Source organism: Ursus maritimus, unplaced genomic scaffold (genome assembly GCF_017311325.1).
Source record: "Ursus maritimus isolate PB19 unplaced genomic scaffold, ASM1731132v1 scaffold_17, whole genome shotgun sequence".
Taxonomy (NCBI): Eukaryota; Metazoa; Chordata; class Mammalia; order Carnivora; family Ursidae; genus Ursus; species Ursus maritimus.
In genome coordinates this window covers 48,616,389-48,636,856 of record NW_024424119.1, presented here as the reverse complement: position 1 = coordinate 48,636,856, position 20,468 = coordinate 48,616,389, and the positions used below count along the sequence as shown (strand labels likewise).

The window sequence follows — 20,468 nt, the reverse complement described above, 5'->3', positions numbered from 1 at the left end:
TCCACCCCTTACTAATTTCAATGCACTGTTTGCTGAACCCACATGTTAACTGATCAAGAGGCATCACTGCACAGATATTTCCTTGCTCTGTCAGTCGATGAGAGGGCGTAGAAGCAATAAAGTCCAGTAGCAGTGAGCACATCTAGTGCCAGGATCTTGGTTTCTAATACCAGTTACCAATAAAAGGAACCAGGACTCCTTAGAGAAATAGTTGTTTCTAAGACTGGGGCAGGAAATATACAAGATGAACCTGGGCTATCTAGAAGTGCCAGAGAGTAAGGAAGTGCTTCCCCTGTCTACAGACTATGAAGAAAACAAACCCACAACAAGAAGAGTATGCCAACGGGAAAGAGGAGCCAAATAAAAGAGTTCCCAATGGCAAAAGCTAGAACAATTTAAACAAAATAAATGAATAACCTAAGTATAAAATAAATATCCACGAGTCTATACTTATATAAATAAATGACTAAATAATTCAGGGGGGAGTGAGACAAATACCCTATGCAGAAGAATTCCCAGTAACTTATGTAGAATGCTGCCCTCTTGGAGGAAGCCCATTCCTGGTGTGGGCAGTGCAGAGTGACTTCCTTTGGAAGAACACAGCATGGAAAGGGGAAAAAACAGTGACTTAACAGTGAAGAAATATGACAAATATGCCCCCAACCAGATGATCAAGGTCAAAATCAACAGTGGTGAGTCACGTTGATAGTCCCTACCCTTGATAAGAGATGATGAAAATGGTGCTTTACTTATGTTTTCATCCCCAAAACTCATAATCTCATGAGAAAAACAGATAAATTCCAGCTGAGGGGCATTCTATAAAACACCTGACCAGTACTCCCTAAAACCATCAAAGTCAAAGTATAAAACACTGTTACAGTCAAGAGGAGCCTAAGGACACATGTGGACGAAATGTAATACAGTATCCTGGATGGGATCCACTACAGAGAAAGGACATTAGGTAAAAATTAAGCAAAACTAAATAAAGTATAGGGGCACCTGGGTAGCTCAGTTGATTAAGTGTTTGCCTTCGGCTCAGGTCATAATCCCAGGGTCCTGGGATCAAGCCCCATGTCAGGCTCCCTGCTCAGCGGGAAGCCTGCTTCTCCCTCTCCCTCTCCCCCTGCCTGTGTGTGTTCTTTCCCTCAAATAAATAAAATTAAAAAAAAAAAAAACGAAATATAGATTTTGGTTAATATTAATACATCAATATTGGTTACTAATGTAAGATATCAATAATAGGGGAAAGAATGCAGGACATATGGGAACACCCTGTACTATTTTCACAATTTCTGTAAATCTAAAACCATTCTTAAACATAGTCTATTAAAAGAAAAAAATGGCATTATCTCCTTATACAATACGGAAATTTGGGCTTAGCAAGGTTAGCCACCCAAGTTCACATACCAGTAATGATCTGCACTTATCAGGCACTCAGTAAAATGCTGAAGAGAATATGTGGAATAAAACTTGTGAAATGAATGCTGTAGGTGTAAGCTCCACAGTAACCAAAAGTAGGCTCTGTTCATGTGACCGATTTATAGATGATTTCTCTCCTGGCCCCAACTCTTATGCCCTTTTAGTGTATATGATAAAAAGCAATGGTGAGGCTTTGTTACTTAATTTTTAAGGTTCTTCTAAAAAAATTTCTGCAGAGAAAAATCTAAGGAAATGATAATACTTATATGCTGTTTTCTTCTCTCCATCTAAGTTTTGAAAGTCATCCATTAGTTCAAATCACAGTGGTACCACATTCTGTAATTTTTCTGGACAACTATTTTTATACCTTACTGTGAGAATTGGCCCACTGGGTAGCTTCTCAGGATTAACAAGGTACTGGGAACTGGCGGAAACCGTTTGAATACACACCCTTTGTAAACTCAAGTTGAAAAATAGAAAGCTAAGAATGGCAGGAAGAAAAAGAAAGTACCCAAACAAAGAAAATGCAGTGGAAGGCTGCCATGAGAAATAACCAACACAGGGAAGATTATTATTTCCAAAGTAGCTTGTTGCCTAAAGAAAAAGTTAGACAGATCTTGGTACTAGTCTGTAATGTTAATAATGATTTGTTAAAAGCTGTCATTTAACACTTCAGAAAACAGAATAAAACAGAAAGCACCAAAACCCCACTCAAATCTATTATACCATATTCTATCTTTACAATATGTTTCACAGAAATTTTTTAAAAAAACAACTGGTTATATTTTGCTCTTAGAAAGTCAGCTATAGCTTGTAAGAAATGATTTTAAAGACTTAATTTTTAAAATCCCCTAGGATAAAAACCCAAAAGAAGAAAACAGAAATTGAAAGGGTGCTACATGTTCATAAGTGAATAAATGAGGACTGAAAACATCCTTGAGGTACAATCATTCTTAATTACATATAACTCTCATCATTTGTAATTTAATTTTGTATGTTTTGGAAACAGCAGAATTGCTTAAGTGAAAAAATAAAGAATAAGACTTTTATGCCAATGAAAACAGATGTTCCTGTGTTTGGACAAGACCAAGATGGTCCTACAAAAATCTGCAAAATCTGGAAATTTTATTTCAATTGATCATGTTAAATCTATGCATTTCTAACTTGATAGAGCCAAAAAAGGTGGTTAAGGAAAACAATAGCAATTATTTTGTCTCTTGAACAAAGCTTTGTCTTTAAAAATCAAATACTGTATCCTTCTTTAGGAATACCTCACACAGGAATTCCAACAAAATAAGAAGAAGGTATGTGAGGATATTCTTAAAGATTTCTAAAATTTTGGAGATTTCTGAGATGTGTTTGGAGATTTAATAAACAGACTTCTCTGACACTGCATGCAATGCTTTGCGTGTATTTTTCTAAGAATGTTCAGGAATTTTAAGACTCACTAGAATGTGAAGTTTCACAAGTGCAGAGATTTGTTTTGTTCACATGCCATCTACAGCTCCTAGAAGAGTGTCTGACAAATGGTAGACATTCAGTAAGTACTTGCTGAATAAATGAATTCTCAAGGGGATATATGACACACTTACGGTTCAGGGCCACTTATTTCTCACCAACAAATTTGCTTTTACAGACTTAAAAACAATTAACCAACAATAACAAGAGCTAAGATGGATCTTAACTGCCTTATATACAGACAGATCATATAGACAGATCTATCTATCTTAACCCTCTGACAAATGGGGAAAGAAGTTAAATCAGCTGGCTAGAAAGGGGAGGAGCTGGGCCTGGAACACAACCATTTTGGCTTTTTAGCTCACATTTTTTTTTTTTTTAAGATTTTATTTATTTATTTGACAGGGAGAGAGACAGCCAGTGAGACAGGGAACACAAGCAGGGGGAGTGGCAGAGGAAGAAGCAGGTTCCCAGCAGAGGAGCCTGATGTGGGGCTCGATCCCAGAACGCCGGGATGACGCCCTGAGCCAAAGGCAGACGCTTAACGACTGAGCCACCCAGGCGTCCCCTTAGCTCACATTCTTAACCCAGATAAACATACTGTAAAAGTGAACAAATTCTCTTATCAGTAGTGAGTGGCATTTCTAGCTCTTAACACATGATAAAGAAGCTTTTGTCTTCTAGTTCTTATTACTAAAACCGACATGACACAGACTTTGAAAATATGCTTTTTCTTTTTATTCATACGAAAGTGCTTCCTTGGATAAAGGCTGTTCAGTGGGTTTAAAACACAAGTAACTAAGGCCCTAACAACACGCAGACAGAGAAATATATAATGCTCTTAAACATAAAAACAAAGTGAAGAAAACCTCAACATGTGGCCCTTCTAGAAGTTATTCAAAGAAAAGGCATTTTCCCTAAATGCTAGGTGGATTCCAACATGTTTCTTAATCATTAGACCGTGTACATGAGTGGTGGCTCTTTCCCATCAGACTTGAGATTTATGATGTTGGCATATTTCCAACTTTGGGAGAGAGGCCAAGGGACAAAATGTGTATTTGGCAGGTTTTCCTATTTGGGACCTAGTGCCCTGTGGGGGACCTGCAATTTTAGTACATAATTCAGAAATCCACTGTATATTACCAACAACATAATTTATCTCAACCAAATGAAATTATAAAGAAGATAAAGCAAGTAGCAGAAAAACCTACACATAATATAAATGATGGAATAAGTGCTTTTGTTTTTTTTACCTAGGAATAATGCTTACCAGAACACTGTAGAGCTCAGTATGAAATACCTTTGCTAATCATCTTCAAAAAAAAAAAAAAAATCATCTCTCAGAAGCAAAACCCATTTGGGTTCCTCTATTTTTGTCTCATTTAGGAAAGTGCTCTTCCATTTCAAGACAATCAGATAACTATAAAAACAACCAAAGCTACTAATCTTCCTTTACTCTCTTTTTCCCTCCCAGTAAAGAAAACAACTTACTCTAAACATGCACAACAAAAAGACAACTACGTACTACGGCAATGAACTACCAGAGTATTACACAGAGCAGGCTCAGAAAAGCAGGCTCCAGTAATGTCTGGCAGACAAGCAAGTGCCTCTAACTTTAATACAAACTGTAGCACTCGTCAGCTAAACAGTTATATACTTCTTACCTTAACTCTATGGCATACAATGTGACAGAAAATTAGATGACTTTTTCAGAAAAGATAGCTGTTTAATAAAATAATGTACTGCTATCACATTGTTTCAATCCAAATATGGCATTACAGTGCCATTCTAAAAATAAACCTAAGTCCCATGTGATATGCAGTCTTTTCGCTATGTTCATTTCCTTTTAGGGCTCAAGTTTCCCACAGGAAAATTATTCAATGTTTGGCAAAATAGTCCCAAATCATGTATAGATAAGGCATAAATGCTAACTGCACTGTCAACTTTTCCTGCTTTGTTATTGTTGCTTCTTCTTCATAGTAATCCATCATGGAGAGGCCCAAGAAGCAGGAAATACTCATGAACTGTTACCTGACAAAAGTGAACACAAAAAGTATCATTTTGATGAAAAAGCTGGTAGCGGAGGTAACCTATAAATCAGCTAAATTCGAAGTCACAAAATTATTATATACAAAGTCAAAAACACATGTTCCTGATAACGTGATAATTTCCAAATACTTATTTCAATTATATTACTGAGCAATGTATCAAATGCCTTCTTACACAGCTTAATAAAGACTCTATTGTTTGGCTTACATTATTTGCTTAAAGATTTTATAAAGCATTACATGCCCAGAACCAAATCTTCTCAAAATCACCCATTCATAATACACCACACACGATCAAGATACATTCCTCAAGCTATATTTTCAATATAACCAAATAATCTAATTATGATTTCTAAGAAAATACTTATATTTCATAACGCTTAAATACCCAGTTTTACTTTAAAGTTAGTTTCTTCTGAAAATAAGAACTCTAAAGCTAGAGAATTAAGTAGCAAAAATATAGAGCAACTACAAAATGGCTAGATATATTAAAATGACTTTAGATCTCTATAGAGTTCCCAGCTCTTATAACAGTTAACACAATTAAATAAGAATCTGTGTTTGAATGATACTAATCACAAACATCTCCATCTGTGAACTGCTGAACTGCATTCAGAATTCTATAAAAGGTCTGCATTCATATACATATTCACAGACTATATGTTCTGGGTTTCGACATCTATTTTAGTTACATATTTTTATATAGCTTTCAGGCAAATTTGTTTCCTTGAGCCCTGATATACAAGAAAAATGTTTGAGATTTTAATATTTCCCTAAAGAACTAATCTTAAGAAACAATTAGCAAGAAACAAATATTTAAATATTTAAAAGCTATCTTATTTCATCAATGTATAAAGCTGTAACTATTTACATCTTTTTCTATTAACCTAAAAACTTAAAACTTATCAGCACAAAGGTATACCAACCAAAGTCTATTAGTATCTTTGTAATAATGCCTTTCTACATAGGTAGTTAAGAGCCCCCCTGGAATTAAATTTTTTTTTTTAAAGATTTTATTTATTTATTTGACAGAGATAGAGACAGCCAGCGAGAGAGGGAACACAAGCAGGGGGAGTGGGAGAGGAAGAAGCAGGCTCATAGCGGAAGAGCCTGATGTGGGGCTCGATCCCGTAACGCCGGGATCACGCCCTGAACCGAAGGCAGACGCTTAACCGCTGTGCCACCCAGGCGCCCCGGAATTAAATTTTTAAAATGTTTTTCTATTTAAAGTTCTTGGGAAACAGCACTCTTAACAGATATTGGACAAGCAGTGATCTTCAATTTTACTTAAGCAAAAACTTCGCCCTCTCATCTCACCAGCAGGACGAATACTATAAACAGCCACGAAGTGTTCTAGAACCAGCATGTCATGTATTCTCACTTGTCCTAACAAACATTTCTGAGGTGGCTGCCAGTGATCAACAGAACTTTCTAACGAAGAGTTTTCAATTCTTAATTGGTTTGGTTGAAAGTACCAATGGAAAGACTATTTTTATTTAACACTCACCAAAATCTGAACACTTGTTTCCCTTTCTCCCAAACCTGCTAGCAACTCCCATTTTCTAAGCACTTGACAAACGCCGAACAAAGCTTTGGACTTATTTTGGTGGTATGACTGAGTCTAAGGGAGGTATAAGACCTGGCTGGATTTGAGTCCCAGTTCTGCAACTAATTAAGCCACCACTCTGGGTCCCCTTTCCCCATCTGTAAGAGGAAGGGTCTAGACTGTGACCTCTAAGGGGTTTTCTAGCCCTGTCACTTTAGGATTCTATATTATGTAATTTGCCTACTCAAAAATCTTAAGCGCATCTCCAATTCCTAATTAAAATCAAATCCCTTAGCCATTTATTTCAAACTAGGTAGTCCCAATTTATCTTTCTGACCTTACTCAGCATTACACCTCAACTTCAAACCTCTAGTTCATCCATGCTGCCCTATTCACACAAGGAAGACAACAGCACCTGTTAACGTGCACCAAATGCTTACTATGGGCCAAGAGCTTCACAAGCACTGGCTCGTTTAATCCTAATGCTTGCAGGAAATAGTGCTATTAGTTAAGGCAACAGAGACTAGGAGGGGTTACAGCTATTAAGTGGCAGGGCTAGAATTCAAACCAAAGTCTGCTTGCCTCTCAAGCACTGCTTTTAATCCCGACATATTATATGGTCTATTTCTTAAGTGTATAAATGATTCCTCTTCATTCAGAGCTTTGATGCTTAAAACACCCTTGCCGTGATTTTATTTTTTCCTAATACAACTCATTTTTGAATTTCAACGAAAGGGATACCTCTTAACCACTGCAGTCCTAAATTTCCTTTCTACCTCTAACCTATTAATGCTCTTATTCTAAGCCTCAATGACTTGTTCCTTGATGAAGTACATCTAAATATATATGTACCTTAATGTCTAAGAATTGTATAGGAGTAATCCTCCTGCAGAACATACTATAAAAGCAGGACAAAATACATAAAACATTAATGTGGTGATGGAGCAAATAATTACGGCAGTACTTGAGGGGTTTATGATGTCTGCAAGAAGGGTGGGCCACTCCACATTCACCCAGGGCTTTCCTCTGAGTATATGTCAATTTGCATCAGGCCCTGGAGGTTACTGGGAGATTCTGACCTCTGTGTGACAAAGAAATAATAGCAGCAATCTTTTACTGAGTTTCTGTGCCACCACGCACAAGTCTACATACTTAAAATGTACAGTATCTGAATTTCACAAAGTTCTAATGAGGGGGCATAAGACCATTTTATAGAGTAGAGAACCAAGGGCCTCAGATTCCAAAATCCACGCTCTTTTCACTACTTTCTCTTTATCTTAGGAGAAAAGTGATCCAAGAGTATAAAGGAATCACAGTCGTAATGTAAAGAGCACTACATCAATGTAACATGTACCTGATCTTAAACCAACTCCTTTAATGTTGCATCATCATTACTCAAACATGAGTATCCTTCTGAAGTTCAGACAGAGTCCAATTATGTAATAAATGGCCAGAGCTAGTACCTAAATTCTGTTTTAACTTCATTTTCAGTGCTCTGTAGTCTACAACACACATCCTCAGTACAATGATGTTAACGATTCATGATGCTAACATAATCTAAGTGGGAAGGGTTTCAATTACTACAAATATCATGTCATAAGGAAAAAGACTTTTAAAAATGAAAAAGCCTTTTGAGTCAGATTCTGCTCCCCAGGGGCAAATGAAGACAGAGACCCACAAATGTCCTTTTTAATTTTTTTTTTTTTTGTCTAACTATAAATAAATGGTTTTGGCAGTGGGGATTTCCCCAGTCTTTCTGGAAGAAAATTCAGAAATAAATCATGCTGCTTAATGCTGTAACTTCTGCTTTCTCCCCAAAATATTATCTTACTAATTCAACAAGTATTTATTAAAAACTGATAGACACAGAATTTAAAGTTTTACTTTGAAAAGACTTTTACTTTTGTATTTTGTTCAAAGCCAATACAATCATTTTGTAACAAACCAATAAATCTTTCATTAAGTGATTTCAATTGTGGTAATTTAACATAAAGATATGCTTTTTACTCTGCAAAGGGCACTCAATAATTATAGGTCACTTTCTTTTGTCTATAGATCCTTTGGGATCCTCAAACTCTGCCCACCTGGATACTTTATAGCAATCTTATTCAAGGGGTGGGCAGAGATTAACACTATAGAGATCTTACTTTTCTCCGAACCTAGCCTGTCTCATACATTGCCTTCTAAGGAAATTCACCTAACACACATCTCCTTACCTATGAATACTGCAGGGTACTTTGCATTCCACTCACCATCTCATATTGCCACGTCTTTTAGTTATAGGTACCTGTATACCAGTATACATATACTACACACACACACACACACACACACACACAGTGTGTTTGTTTTCATGATTTCCTTCCCAGGATGTCAAAGAAGATGCTTTCCAGTCTGCTGTCTTCCGTTGGTAAAAACCAAGATTAAAAAATCTAAAAAGACCCAAACAGACACCTGTGCAACATGATGTAGTAGACTGGAATCAAAAAGGTCTTACAGTCCCCAAACCAGGCTTCCACAATTATAAAAGAGGGATACTATCCCTTTTGCGTGTCTTCCTTGGAAGGATGTGAGGAGATGATGAATAGGAAGGTGCTCTGTATAAGACCAGAGATAACAGAGTGCTATCAGGTTCTCATTTTTCTACTTTTTTGATTGTCTAAACCTATGCTTTCCGGTTTTCCTCTGCTTCTGCTGAAATCTATTTGCCTTTTCCTAAATGTGGTTTATGCTTTTTGTAAAAAATAACGCACCTACCTAGTTGGAAAGGTCACAGTACAAGGCTTACAAAGAAAAATAGCAGACCCCAGACCCCTCACTCCTCTGCTCCCCAGAGGCAACTATTTCTTTCTTTCCTCCTCCTCCACCCCCTTCTTCTTTTTTTTCTTTTTTTTTGGACCCTTTTTCTTCCTATTTCCAAATATAATACTTAAATTGTTATTTTCTGGGATTTTTTTTTTCAGACCTTCTAGTATGGGAGATGACTGTACTTCTGTTATAGTCCCCAGTCTCACCCACCTGCCACACACACTTCCCTTCCCCAGACTCTCAATGTAATTTTAATTAAATCAATATTGTTCATAACTAAATCACAGAGTATATCATGACTAGACTTCCTTTGTTCGTTAATTTTCCATTTTGCCTGCAGTTACTAATTGCTCCATTTTTCTCCTCAGTATTCTATCTATATCTATCACCAATTCTTCCCCGACAAATCTGACAGAATTGTAAATTCCTGGGGTGCCTAGGCAGTTCAGTCAGCTAAGCATCTGAGTCTTGATTTCAGCTCAGGTCATGATCTCAGGGTTGTGAGATCAAGCCCCTCATTGGGCTCTGCCTAGACATGGAGCCTCTTTAGGATTCTCTCTCTCCACACACACACCTCTCTCTCAATAAATAAAAAATTAGATTAAATTAAAAAAATTATAATTTCTTCTCAGTTATTTTTTCCTAAAGACATACTTCCTAGTGCCCTCCTTCCTTCCACTCCAATTTGGACGAGTTGCATTCTAGGTCTGCTGCACAGCTGACATCCCATGGCTTTTCTTCTCCATCACCATGGAATTCTTTTCCCCTCTGTCTTGTGTTGGGAGTCCCTGGGTTCTCTATCTTCCTTTTTTTCTTTTTTTTATTTCAACCACCATCCTGGAGAAGCATATCCTTCGGTAACTCACTGAGAAAGGATGTAAGGCAGGTAAATATTTTTGAGGCCCTGCATATGTCAAAATGGGTTTATTTTACTCCCACACTTGAATGAAAGTTTGGGCATAAAATTCTAGGTTAAAGATCACTTCTCAAGGGGCGCCTGGGTGGCACAGCGGTTAAGCGTCTGCCTTCGGCTCAGGGCGTGATCCCGGCGTTATGGGATCGAGCCCCACATCAGGCTCCTCCGCTATGAGCCTGCTTCTTCCTCTCCCACTCCCCCTGCTTGTGTTCCCTCTCTCGCTGGCTGTCTCTATCTCTGTCAAATAAATAAATAAAATCTTAAAAAAAAAAAAAAAGATCACTTCTCAAAAATTTGAAGTTATTCCCTGTTATCTCCTTGCTTCAAAGTGGCAGGAAGTCCAGTGCTATTCAGATCTCTGTACTTAGTATGTTCCCACTCTCCCATCCCTACTCCAGACCAAGAAGCTTTTAAGACTTTCCTTTATCCCCAGTGTTCTGAAATTTTATGATTCGCCACCATAAAGTCTTTTTATTACACCAACCGGGTCCCTTTCATTATGGAAACTCGTATCTTTCAGTTCTGGAAATTTTTCTTCTGATATTTCTCTGAGAATTTCCTCATTTTTTCCCTCTATTCTGTTTCTGAAAATCATGTTAGCCAGATACTGGGCCTCCTTTATTGAGTCTCTGTCTTGTTTTCATCTACTTTATTGTCTTTTGTTTCACTATCTGGCCTACTTCAATTTTATCTTCCAACTTTTCTGATTTAAAAAATATCTGATTATACTTTAAATCTCAAGAATTCTTTCTTATTCTCTTTCTGTTCATTTTTTTTATGGGATCCTATTCTCTTTTAATGGACGCAAAAGCTTCTCTGAAAATATATTTTGGAAAATATGCTGGATTTACTTTTAAAACTTTTGTGACTTGCATGGTTTCTATTTCCTCTGATTTTTTTTTTCTTTTTGGTTTGTTTTGGGCCTGTGTATTATGTAAGATGCCTTTCTCAAAAGACCAGTGATCTTTGGCTAACTGTAAAAGAGGAATAAACAAGCTAATTGGAAGCTCTGTATGCATAGGTGGGATTTGTTGACTGACAGGCATCAACTTAAAGTGACTTGGGCAGGTAATGTGACTGGTGTGGGAGCCCTCAAATATGTCTCCAGACTGGACTCCTCTTATCTCCTGCTTAGAAGATTTAAGGCTGGTTGAGAGCATTTTGAGAGTGCAGAGGGACAAGAAAACTGATTATTTAATATGCAGACTTTTCTACAAGAAAGGAGTCATGTGATCCTTCTTTATAACCCTGTCAGGTGCAATGACTGGCACATAGCAGAGCCTGATGTATAAAGGCTTCTTGACTGCTTCTTAAACTTTCCCTAAAGCCACTGTTACTGCATAATAGAATTTTCCACACCTTACAAGCAGTATCATCTAAAGCATATCTCTCTGAATACATGACTGATAGCGTATTAAGAAAAGAAAGGAAGACAATACTAGAAAACTGGTAAAGACTGAAACACAAAGCAAAACCACAGAATTGTCACCAAGCTAGGCTATACCTCCTCTTTCCTTGTGACTGATTTTTATGACCTACCTTATCTGGATTCAGAGCCAAGAAGGTGATGTGATCCAAATACAAATTCCTTATGCAGGCCGGGAGAAACTGGCAGTTTGACAGCACTGCCTGAAGTTCCCTTGGCCCAGGCTACAGGGTTTCCAGGAGTAAAGTTACCTGGCATACAGAGAACGCACATTCCCACACAAAGATATCTTTTATCACTTAGAGTCAAGAATAGACTTGAGCAAAGAGAAGACTGCTTACAGGCTCTGGCCCACCTTTTGAACATCACTGCTCTATAATGACTAGAAGTAATAACGGTGACTAGAAGTAATAATAAGAAAGAATCATTCATTAATTACGTAAAGTTGACCAGAACTCCTGCTCTGAGCCAGGTCCCACGTTAGATTTTGGGGATAAAGATATGAAGAGACATTACACTGTTCCTGCCTTTAGAGACTTTACAGACAAGGAAGTAAGTGAAAACAGTTTTATGTTGAATTGAATGCTACTATCATTTTAGAAAGCTGAGGGTTTATCATGCCTCTCTTCCCAAATGTGGGATTGCTAAATAGCATGGAATTGCTAACCCTGCACTGAGCTTCTAAGACCTTAATGTGGGAGAACATCATATCATTATGTGGGACTTTCTTAGATGTGAAACCATCGTAAATATAAATAATAGTACTTGTTTTTATTGCAAAGACCTTCACATATTACAAAGTACTTTTACATCCATATCTAATTCAATTGTCAAAGTAACCCTATGAGGGATGAGGGGATTATCTTCTTTTACAGAAGAAATTAAGTACTTAGAGAAGTGACTTGCCCTTACAAAACTAGTTAATTTGAAACAGAAACCTAGAATTCTTATTCTCAATTCAAAGTTCATTTTAATCTTATCATGGTGCCCTCGTCACCTAAATCTTGAAGAAAAGCCTAATGATTCATTTGCAGCTCTAAGAAATGTCTAGAATAATGCCAGAATCTGCAAAATATGTTAATAATATGTACATTTAATATAAAATAATTAGGTTTCCTTCAACCTGAAAAGGAAAAATTATACAAAAACAACACAGAAAACGATTTGTGAAGACTTTAAAAAATCATAAATGCCACAATTCTCCCATCCTTAATCTTCCCATAATCTGCTCATATAACAATAAAATCTGGCTTGCCAATAATTTATTTCACGAGTCTTCTACGATACAAAAACACATAGCAAAATTAAAACATTTCCTATAAAGCCACTGTGCAGATTTTTCAATCAAACCTGAAAGGCTGAGGAAACACTCCCAGAAACCACTCCACCATCTGGGAACTTGTAACCCTGTTGCTTCAATTTCAAGTTCAAAGAGTGGACAATGCATTTATAGTACAAAAATTCAAGTTTTCCCAATCCTTAAAATACTGAGGCCATTATTCAAGTAAAAAGGAAAAGCCCTTAAAAAAGGCTCAAAAAGAAATTCATCAAGCAATAACGCTTAAAGAAAACCCTTTCCAAAATGGAATTTGGGAGTCAGCAGATATATGAGCAATTTAAATATCCTTTCTGGCGTAAGACAGTTCTTCCATTAAAGTAGACCACTTGTCCTTTTGTAACTGCTTTTCTGTTCTAAGAGGGGAAAAAAACCCACATCTTCTCTAAAATCACTGTATAAAAACGTACAACTAATTTACAAATATAACAATTAGTATTGTCTCATTTGAACATTTACTATGAAATAATTTCAACACAATCACCAAAAGCTTATGCTTCCTCTGATATCAGTCATATGCCATATATAGTTAAATGCACTGTCTTGCCAAAGCCCAAGGTAATTGAATCTAAAAATATACTTTTTTTTTTCATTCTGAACTAGCCACATTGGTATTTAAACCAAACGTCATCAAATGTTGCACTAAATATGCCAGGATGAAAAGGTTATTTAAATACAAACTGTCCAAATGTATCACATAGAAAATGCTCCTAGACACCGAAGACTGGATGATTACATCCAGGCTCATCCCCTCTCCCCCAACATGCACACACATAAGAAAATAAAAATTAAAAAACAGTAAAGACAATGAATGTGAGAAAAGAACTGACAACTGGAAGAAAACGCAGACTTTATACAGTCCAATGAAGACAAGCTAAACTGGAAAGACATCTGATATTAAACAAGTATCAGCTGGGGGAGTGGGGGAATTTTTTTTCTTTAAAATTACTACACGTATTTAGTTTCTACTTTTGTTTTAGGCTGAGACGTTGACAGAGATTTTAATGTGAAAAAAAATTTTCTAATAACACCTAAATTTGGTACGAGGACAAAAAAATGTAAAAATCTGTTAACAAAAGCTCTAAGAGAGTTGTCTTTTGAGTCATTAAAAGATCAGCTTGATTAGCCACTTCCAGAAAAATCAAACAGTTATTTTCTCTTTTCCATAAAATTTCCATAAGATCTTTCCGAAAGAGTCTTCTCTTTTCTCACAAGATGGAACTCCATTGCAGGAAAAAATTAAAAGGACTCGGCACCCCCAAAAGTAAAAATCCACTGATTTAACATCAGTTTTCTATAAAAAATAGTCTTTAAGATTCTCATCTTTGCTAAATTAAAAACTCACAAGCAAACTGCAAATCTGAACAGGTTACATTCTCCAATGTGTATGAAAAGGGAATTTTGGTTTTTTTAGATTTGTGCCATGTTTTATAAAGGAGAAATGTACAGAACCATTTTTCAGAATCCAAGAGAAAAGGTTTTCCAATTCAAATGGCAATTTAACAGAGTCATCCATTGTTAATATAACTTGCAATTTCAATGAGTTCTAAATATTGAAACTGCTTGGAATCGAGTTTTCTAATAGTAAATATATATAAAGAGCAGGCAAGCTTTTGGGAAGAATTCAGAATCTGAAATTTCAATGTTTATGTAATACTTATTCTAAACTTAAAATTAAAAAGTTTAAGTAGAACACACATTTGAGGTTAAAATGAAACGGATATCTAAAGCCTAAAATCATAAGAACGCTGTCCTTCATTTTAAAAGGGGGCAGGTTTTCTAATATCAAGACAAAAAAACTAAAGCCTATCGCCCTGTTTTATAAATATCCATGTCCTTTCTTGGATTCAAAACTCCACTTTAACCCATTTCCCTTGGGTTTGTTCCATCTCACTGAATACCATTGTTGTATTCAAATTATAACATCTAGCCAAAGGCAGAGATCACATAAGTCCCCCCGAAGACTCCCAAAACATTAAAACCAGTAGAAAAGCAGAGGAAATACTCTCATGCCCGGAGCTGCTGGGAAATCCTTCTCTCCTTTTAGAAAAATAAACTTGTTCTAAAGATAATCACTTGAAGAACAAAAACATCACTAGTACATACAAATACACAGCACTCTCGATAATTCTACCGTGTAACAGTAATAACATCCTATAGATTTTGCTAGTACTTTGGCTTAAAAAAAAGAAAGACTAAGTAAAGAACTGTTATACCAAAGGATTTTTTTTCCCCCAGAAAGAGAACAGCAATTCTCTCTCCTCTCATTCAAATGTGCATTCCTTAACACTAACTAAAAAAGATTGCTTTTAAAAAGAATAAGATGCTACTCTGTTGATTCCATTTAACCACAGAGAACATCTCAATCCCCTTCTATTTTATAAATGTACTAGTTAATATACAGTATATTTTCTGACTCAGTTGCTTAGGACACCTTTCTCCCGGATATTCTGATATTTCAAAAGTCTCTGGATAAAAAAAAAAGAAGACTAAAGATTTACTTTATATGTTTTCACCATTATAAAAAAAATGGCAGCAATTAACTTATTGTTTGTTTTTCAGCTTATTAAAACACATTTTGCTGTAAAGAGAAATCTAAATTCAAACATTTTCAATACACACATACGCAAAGGCATGGGCAAAAATACTACAACACAATCACTTTCTATACACACATTTCTTTAGATCTCCATGAAGCATGGCACAGAAAGCAGCTCAATTTTTCATAAAAATATGATTTGACTGTATTTTTGCTTCATTTATGGTGCACTGCAAAATTTTAAAGTTAGTGTTCAGGTGTTCACATTATTCACTGTACTGAATTCTCTCATGAGAATAAGACATAAAACATAAAAGATTCGGCTTTCTAAATGATAGTGCTGAAACTTGCAGTGTAGTTCTACTTTGGCATATATAAAGAAAAATTTTAAATCCTGTTAATTCATCACCAGTTTTTAATATTCCCCGTTAAAGGAATTCAATTGCATATGCAGCCCAAACAGCTGGAAAGAACCCAGAAAAGCGACAAGAAAATGACTTTTTAAAAATGCTGACACTTTTCACACCCAGGTTCAGTCGTGCCAGCTAAAGAGAGGTGTTAGATATGGCTTTATTTATTTTAAATCTTAAAAATGTAGTCATTTCCATGACATTACAAAAACTGGAACCAAGAGCAATTTATCCTCAGGGTCCTGATTCTCCTGATTCAAAAACACTTTTTAGAAAATAATTTCTGCAAACTTAGAAGGTTATTTTCGATGGATTGTTTGTTTGCTATTGCTTAGAGTCTAATAATTTTGTCCCAGTTTTCCTAGTGAACTAGGAACACAGAGATAAAAAGGAAACACACACACACACACACACACACACACACCACAGTGACCCAGTGCCTGAACTACTTCAGATATGGCATCCATTAAGGGGGTCTTTGCTCCTGACTGTGTAAGCGTCCTTAGCTATGGTCTGACTTGCACAAGAAGTACACATGGCCCCTGAGAGGCGCTTTAGTCCCCTTTGGAAGACACTGTTGGAGAGACTATAAATGACACAGTTGCAGAAACTGTTACTAATAGCAAGCCAGGTGGTCAAGAAGGAGGCGAAGCGGTTGCTGTGGCCAGTGGAGCTCTCCAACAAGAAGTAGATGATGTATGGCAACCAGAGGATGTAAAATACACTAGTAATTCGGAACAGGACCATGGCATAGCGCTTATCGGGACAGGTCTGCACCTCCCCAGTCTCCCCACTCTGGCTGCTGAAGCGGGCTTGCCTTTCGCTGATCTCCTTTGTGTGCTGCTGGCAGATGCGGAAGATGTTGAAATAGGTGAAGCACACAATGAGGGCTGCCGGGGCATACAACATCACCACGATGAAGAGGGTGAAGTAGGGGTCGGTGTGCCAGGACTCTGCACACCACCGAAACACATCTCCATGATATCCAGGTTTGCCCCAGTGGAAAAAGGAAGGCAGGAAGACCAGGGTGGAATATAGCCAAATCAGGAAAATACAGAGGCGCAGTCTCCAGGGCGTAACCAGGGTATTATACGTTAAAGGTTTAGTGATGGCAATATATCTATCGATGCTGATACAGGCCAGAGAGGCCATGGAGACACTCTTCAGAACGGATACTACAAAACCGAATACCTGGCAAGTCAAAGACTCCTCGACTGGAAGGGGGTAGTGGAGGAGTGATAAAGAAGGGACCAGGCAGCTGACCCCGACCAAGAGGTCAGCATATGCCATAGTGTGAATAAAATAACTTGTAGTATGATGGTTCAACAAAGGTGCACAGTGAAATACAAAAATCACAATGATGTTGCCAGAAATAATCAATACAGTGAGAAAGACAATAATCAATACTTCCAAAAGGCAAAAATCGACAGTTTCCAAATAGCCAAATGTCAAGAGGCAAAAAGGGTGGCTGCTCTGATTACCATCCAAGGTAGAGTTCATCTTGAGCTCAGGAGTGATCTCTCACTTCATGCTGCCGCTTGGCTGCTGCCAACAGTTCAAAGGAGCAGCTGCTGTCATTGCGGTCAGCTCTGTGTGTCTGTAATAATGCCAGAGGAGCCTCAGTCCCCAAGCTCCTGATGCTGCTCTGGTGCATTGCCTGCAGTACAATTCCCCTTTAAATCCTTCTTGGAATAGGGAGAACCAGCAGCAGTTGTCTGGCCAGTCCCAGATGTGGCCATAGTACCAGGTTTACCAAACACATAGCACCAGGGGAGAAAGGCAAACTCTGGGTACAGTGTCTTCAGGCCAATGAGGGTAGGGGGTAGGGGCAGGAGAGAAGGGAGGAAGATTAGGAGCTTCAGCAGGAGTTGTAATGAGTCTCCTCTGAACAGCTGATAGAAGAAAAGGAGAGAGCATTTTACATTTTGCATCCAACGCCCTAATCAAAGAACCTGGCTAGCTCAGGCTGGTATCAACCCTCCCACCACTCCATCCCACCCCACCCGGTACAACTATTCATGGCTACTCTCAGCGGCACCCCACATAACTGGTCCTTACTCTTCAGAGGAGGAGGAACAACAGCAAGCTTTCATGATCAACATAAAACAAAATCAATCGCAAGCCAGATCAATCTAACCCCATTTCCTTTCATTTGAGCCTTTTGGGGGAAGAAAAGGAATCTGCTTACGGCATTTCTGAAAATATTTTACTGTAACTACCACTAATCAAATTACTTAAGATAATTTATTTTCTTCATTGATTCCAATGTAATATTTCACCTCTTTGAAAACATTTCAACAGAATTTATCTGCCTAGCTCGATTTCAGAGTGTTACCTGTAATTCTGCATGCTGCAATCCAAACAAAAGCCACAACACATCCTTAACAGAAAGCCTTGCAGTGCAGGAATGTGCCTCAGCCCCGCTTACTGCAGAACTGAGACACAGAGGGAGGGGATAGAGGAGGAGGAGGGGAAAGAGGGAGAAGAGGGGGCTTGGGAAAAGGAAGGAGCGGGGGAGGGGAAAGAAAAACGCCTGTGCGCACACACCCTTCGGCATCTTTAGCAGCTCATTAGAATTCATCGCCAGAGAAGTGGTCCCTGATTTCCCGACTGCACAGTGGGGTAATGACTTAATATGCCTGCAGTGCAATGTTTGAAAGCTGTTTCCTCGTCTGTCTGGAATCCCCCTTTAGTAGATGAGCAAAATTTAGACTGCTAGTAAGGAGAAGGGGTTGTAACCGGGACAGAATGCCAGCCAGGAATTAGATTGAAACACACTGCCAAAGGGGTAGTGGTGAGAGGAAATTCCTATTTTCTTATAGCATTTTCCTCAGGAACAAAGAGCAATGCTAAAGAATGAAAGTGTGTGAACGGTGCGTGGCAACTGAGGAATCCTAATTCAGGGGCACAAGAAGTTCTAGCTAGAAAGCTAAATGCTCAGAATTAATTTTCTCTCGTGATTCACTTGGATATTGGCTAATTTTAAAAAAGATGACAAAGATAACAAGCAAACTTAAAAATCAGTTTTTCAAGAGAAAAAATAAAGCCTCACCCATTCTGAATACTGAGGAAACAGTACACAAGCCTGCTGTTCCTGTATTCAGTGCTACCCTATAGTTCTGAGATGCCATTTCTTGCTTCTAGTTTACTGAGAAGCAGTACACAAAAATACACACAAAAGGTGGACAAGTAAATATACCCATTTCCACTTAGGCTTTAAAACTGCAAGAAGTTTCATGGCACGAATTAGCTTACATACCTTAGAATACATAATCTTGTTTGTGCCTACTTAAAACAACGCAAGTTGGGATTATACCGTGAGATATATTATATATTACACTGTGTTGGGGTTATATTCTGGTAATGTCATAAATGATGACAATTTTCAGCTAACTGGAAATGTGTATTGCTCGTACTTTTTCCTCCAGGTGTCTTTGGACTCTCAATTCATTCTTTTAAGTAAAGTTCCACATACCCAGTAGGGTAAAAGAAAATAAGCAAAGGTTGGCATTTCTAAGCATTCTAGAAAGACGGCACATCTGGGCAGGATTTTTTATTTGTTTCACATACATGTTTCCTCACTGCCAGCAAATGGCCCTCCATAATCAGAATTCAATTAATTATATTTTAAGAGCTAAAGCACTGTGCTTATTATAGGAAGGCAGCACTAAAAAACCTATTGAGCATAAGCTTGATAGCTATATTTGCCAGATCTTATTGGAAAACATGGCCAAGTGTGGCATATAAAAAACCCATGGCACTGACCACCCATCTGGTTCAAATCCTTGCTCTTATATTATTAAGCCTCTCTTACGCTCAGTTTCATCATCTGTAAAATGAGGATCATACTCCCTATTTCAGAGTTATTGCAAAATGAAGGAGACAGTGTATACATACAAAAGGCTTACCAATACTTAGCACATAGTGGGTATATTACTTATTTCCTTTCTTCTCCTAGAACTAAAATACCCTTCCTAGGTCGTCTGTGTTTTTCTGCCAACCATGCTGCACCGCTTGAGGCTGGGGTCCTCTGATTCCTAAAGTGCCTCTCATTGTGACTGCCCAGTTCTGAGGCACACAACAGTTATTTGGATACTTTGCTGTCACACATTCCTCAAATACATTGAGCTATACATATGTAAGGCAGTAAAAGTACCTAGAAAGAACAGATGATAACATGGCATCAATTACTCCCTCTACACTAATAATTTCTCTGCCTATGTCTCCAGCCCTGTCTTCACTCCTGAGCATTCTTTCCCATTTACAATTTGCCTGCAAGCCTATACATCTTCCACCTGGATGTGCTGTGGACTTCACCCACAGCATGTCCAAAAGTAATCACACTTTTCTCAACAAACTGGCCTCTTTTTCCAACACTCTTTTTTATTTTTTCCAGGCACTCAGGTAAGAAACTCAGGGATCATCTTGACCACTCTCTCCCCACTCAATGTACTATTCTTACTCACCAGGTTCCTGGGAATCTGTTTTCTACAGTGGTTCTCAATTCAGTTTTTACATACTTCAGGCCATCAAAATAAATATCGTCTGGGCTTCTAGTCTTG

General features: G+C 37.7%; 2 protein-coding genes across 4 annotated transcripts in view; both read right to left on the bottom strand.

Moving 5' to 3' along the window:
• The window catches only part of RABGAP1 (RAB GTPase activating protein 1), a 159,714-nt gene that overhangs the window by 48,193 nt on the left and 91,053 nt on the right, over nt 1-20,468 (bottom strand). The gene's annotated exons all lie outside the window — the stretch shown is intronic.
• Nucleotides 15,257-17,790, bottom strand: GPR21 (G protein-coupled receptor 21). The gene has a single exon (XM_008698786.2). The coding sequence runs from the start codon at nt 17,404-17,406 to the stop codon at nt 16,357-16,359; it is 1,050 nt and encodes a 349-aa protein (XP_008697008.1). The 5' UTR covers nt 17,407-17,790; the 3' UTR covers nt 15,257-16,356.

Bases quoted from the DNA above. Each gene is read 5' to 3' on its own strand.
- GPR21 (XM_008698786.2), bottom strand. From the start codon at position 17,406: ATGAACTCTACCTTGGATGGTAATCAGAGCAGCCACCCTTTTTGCCTC.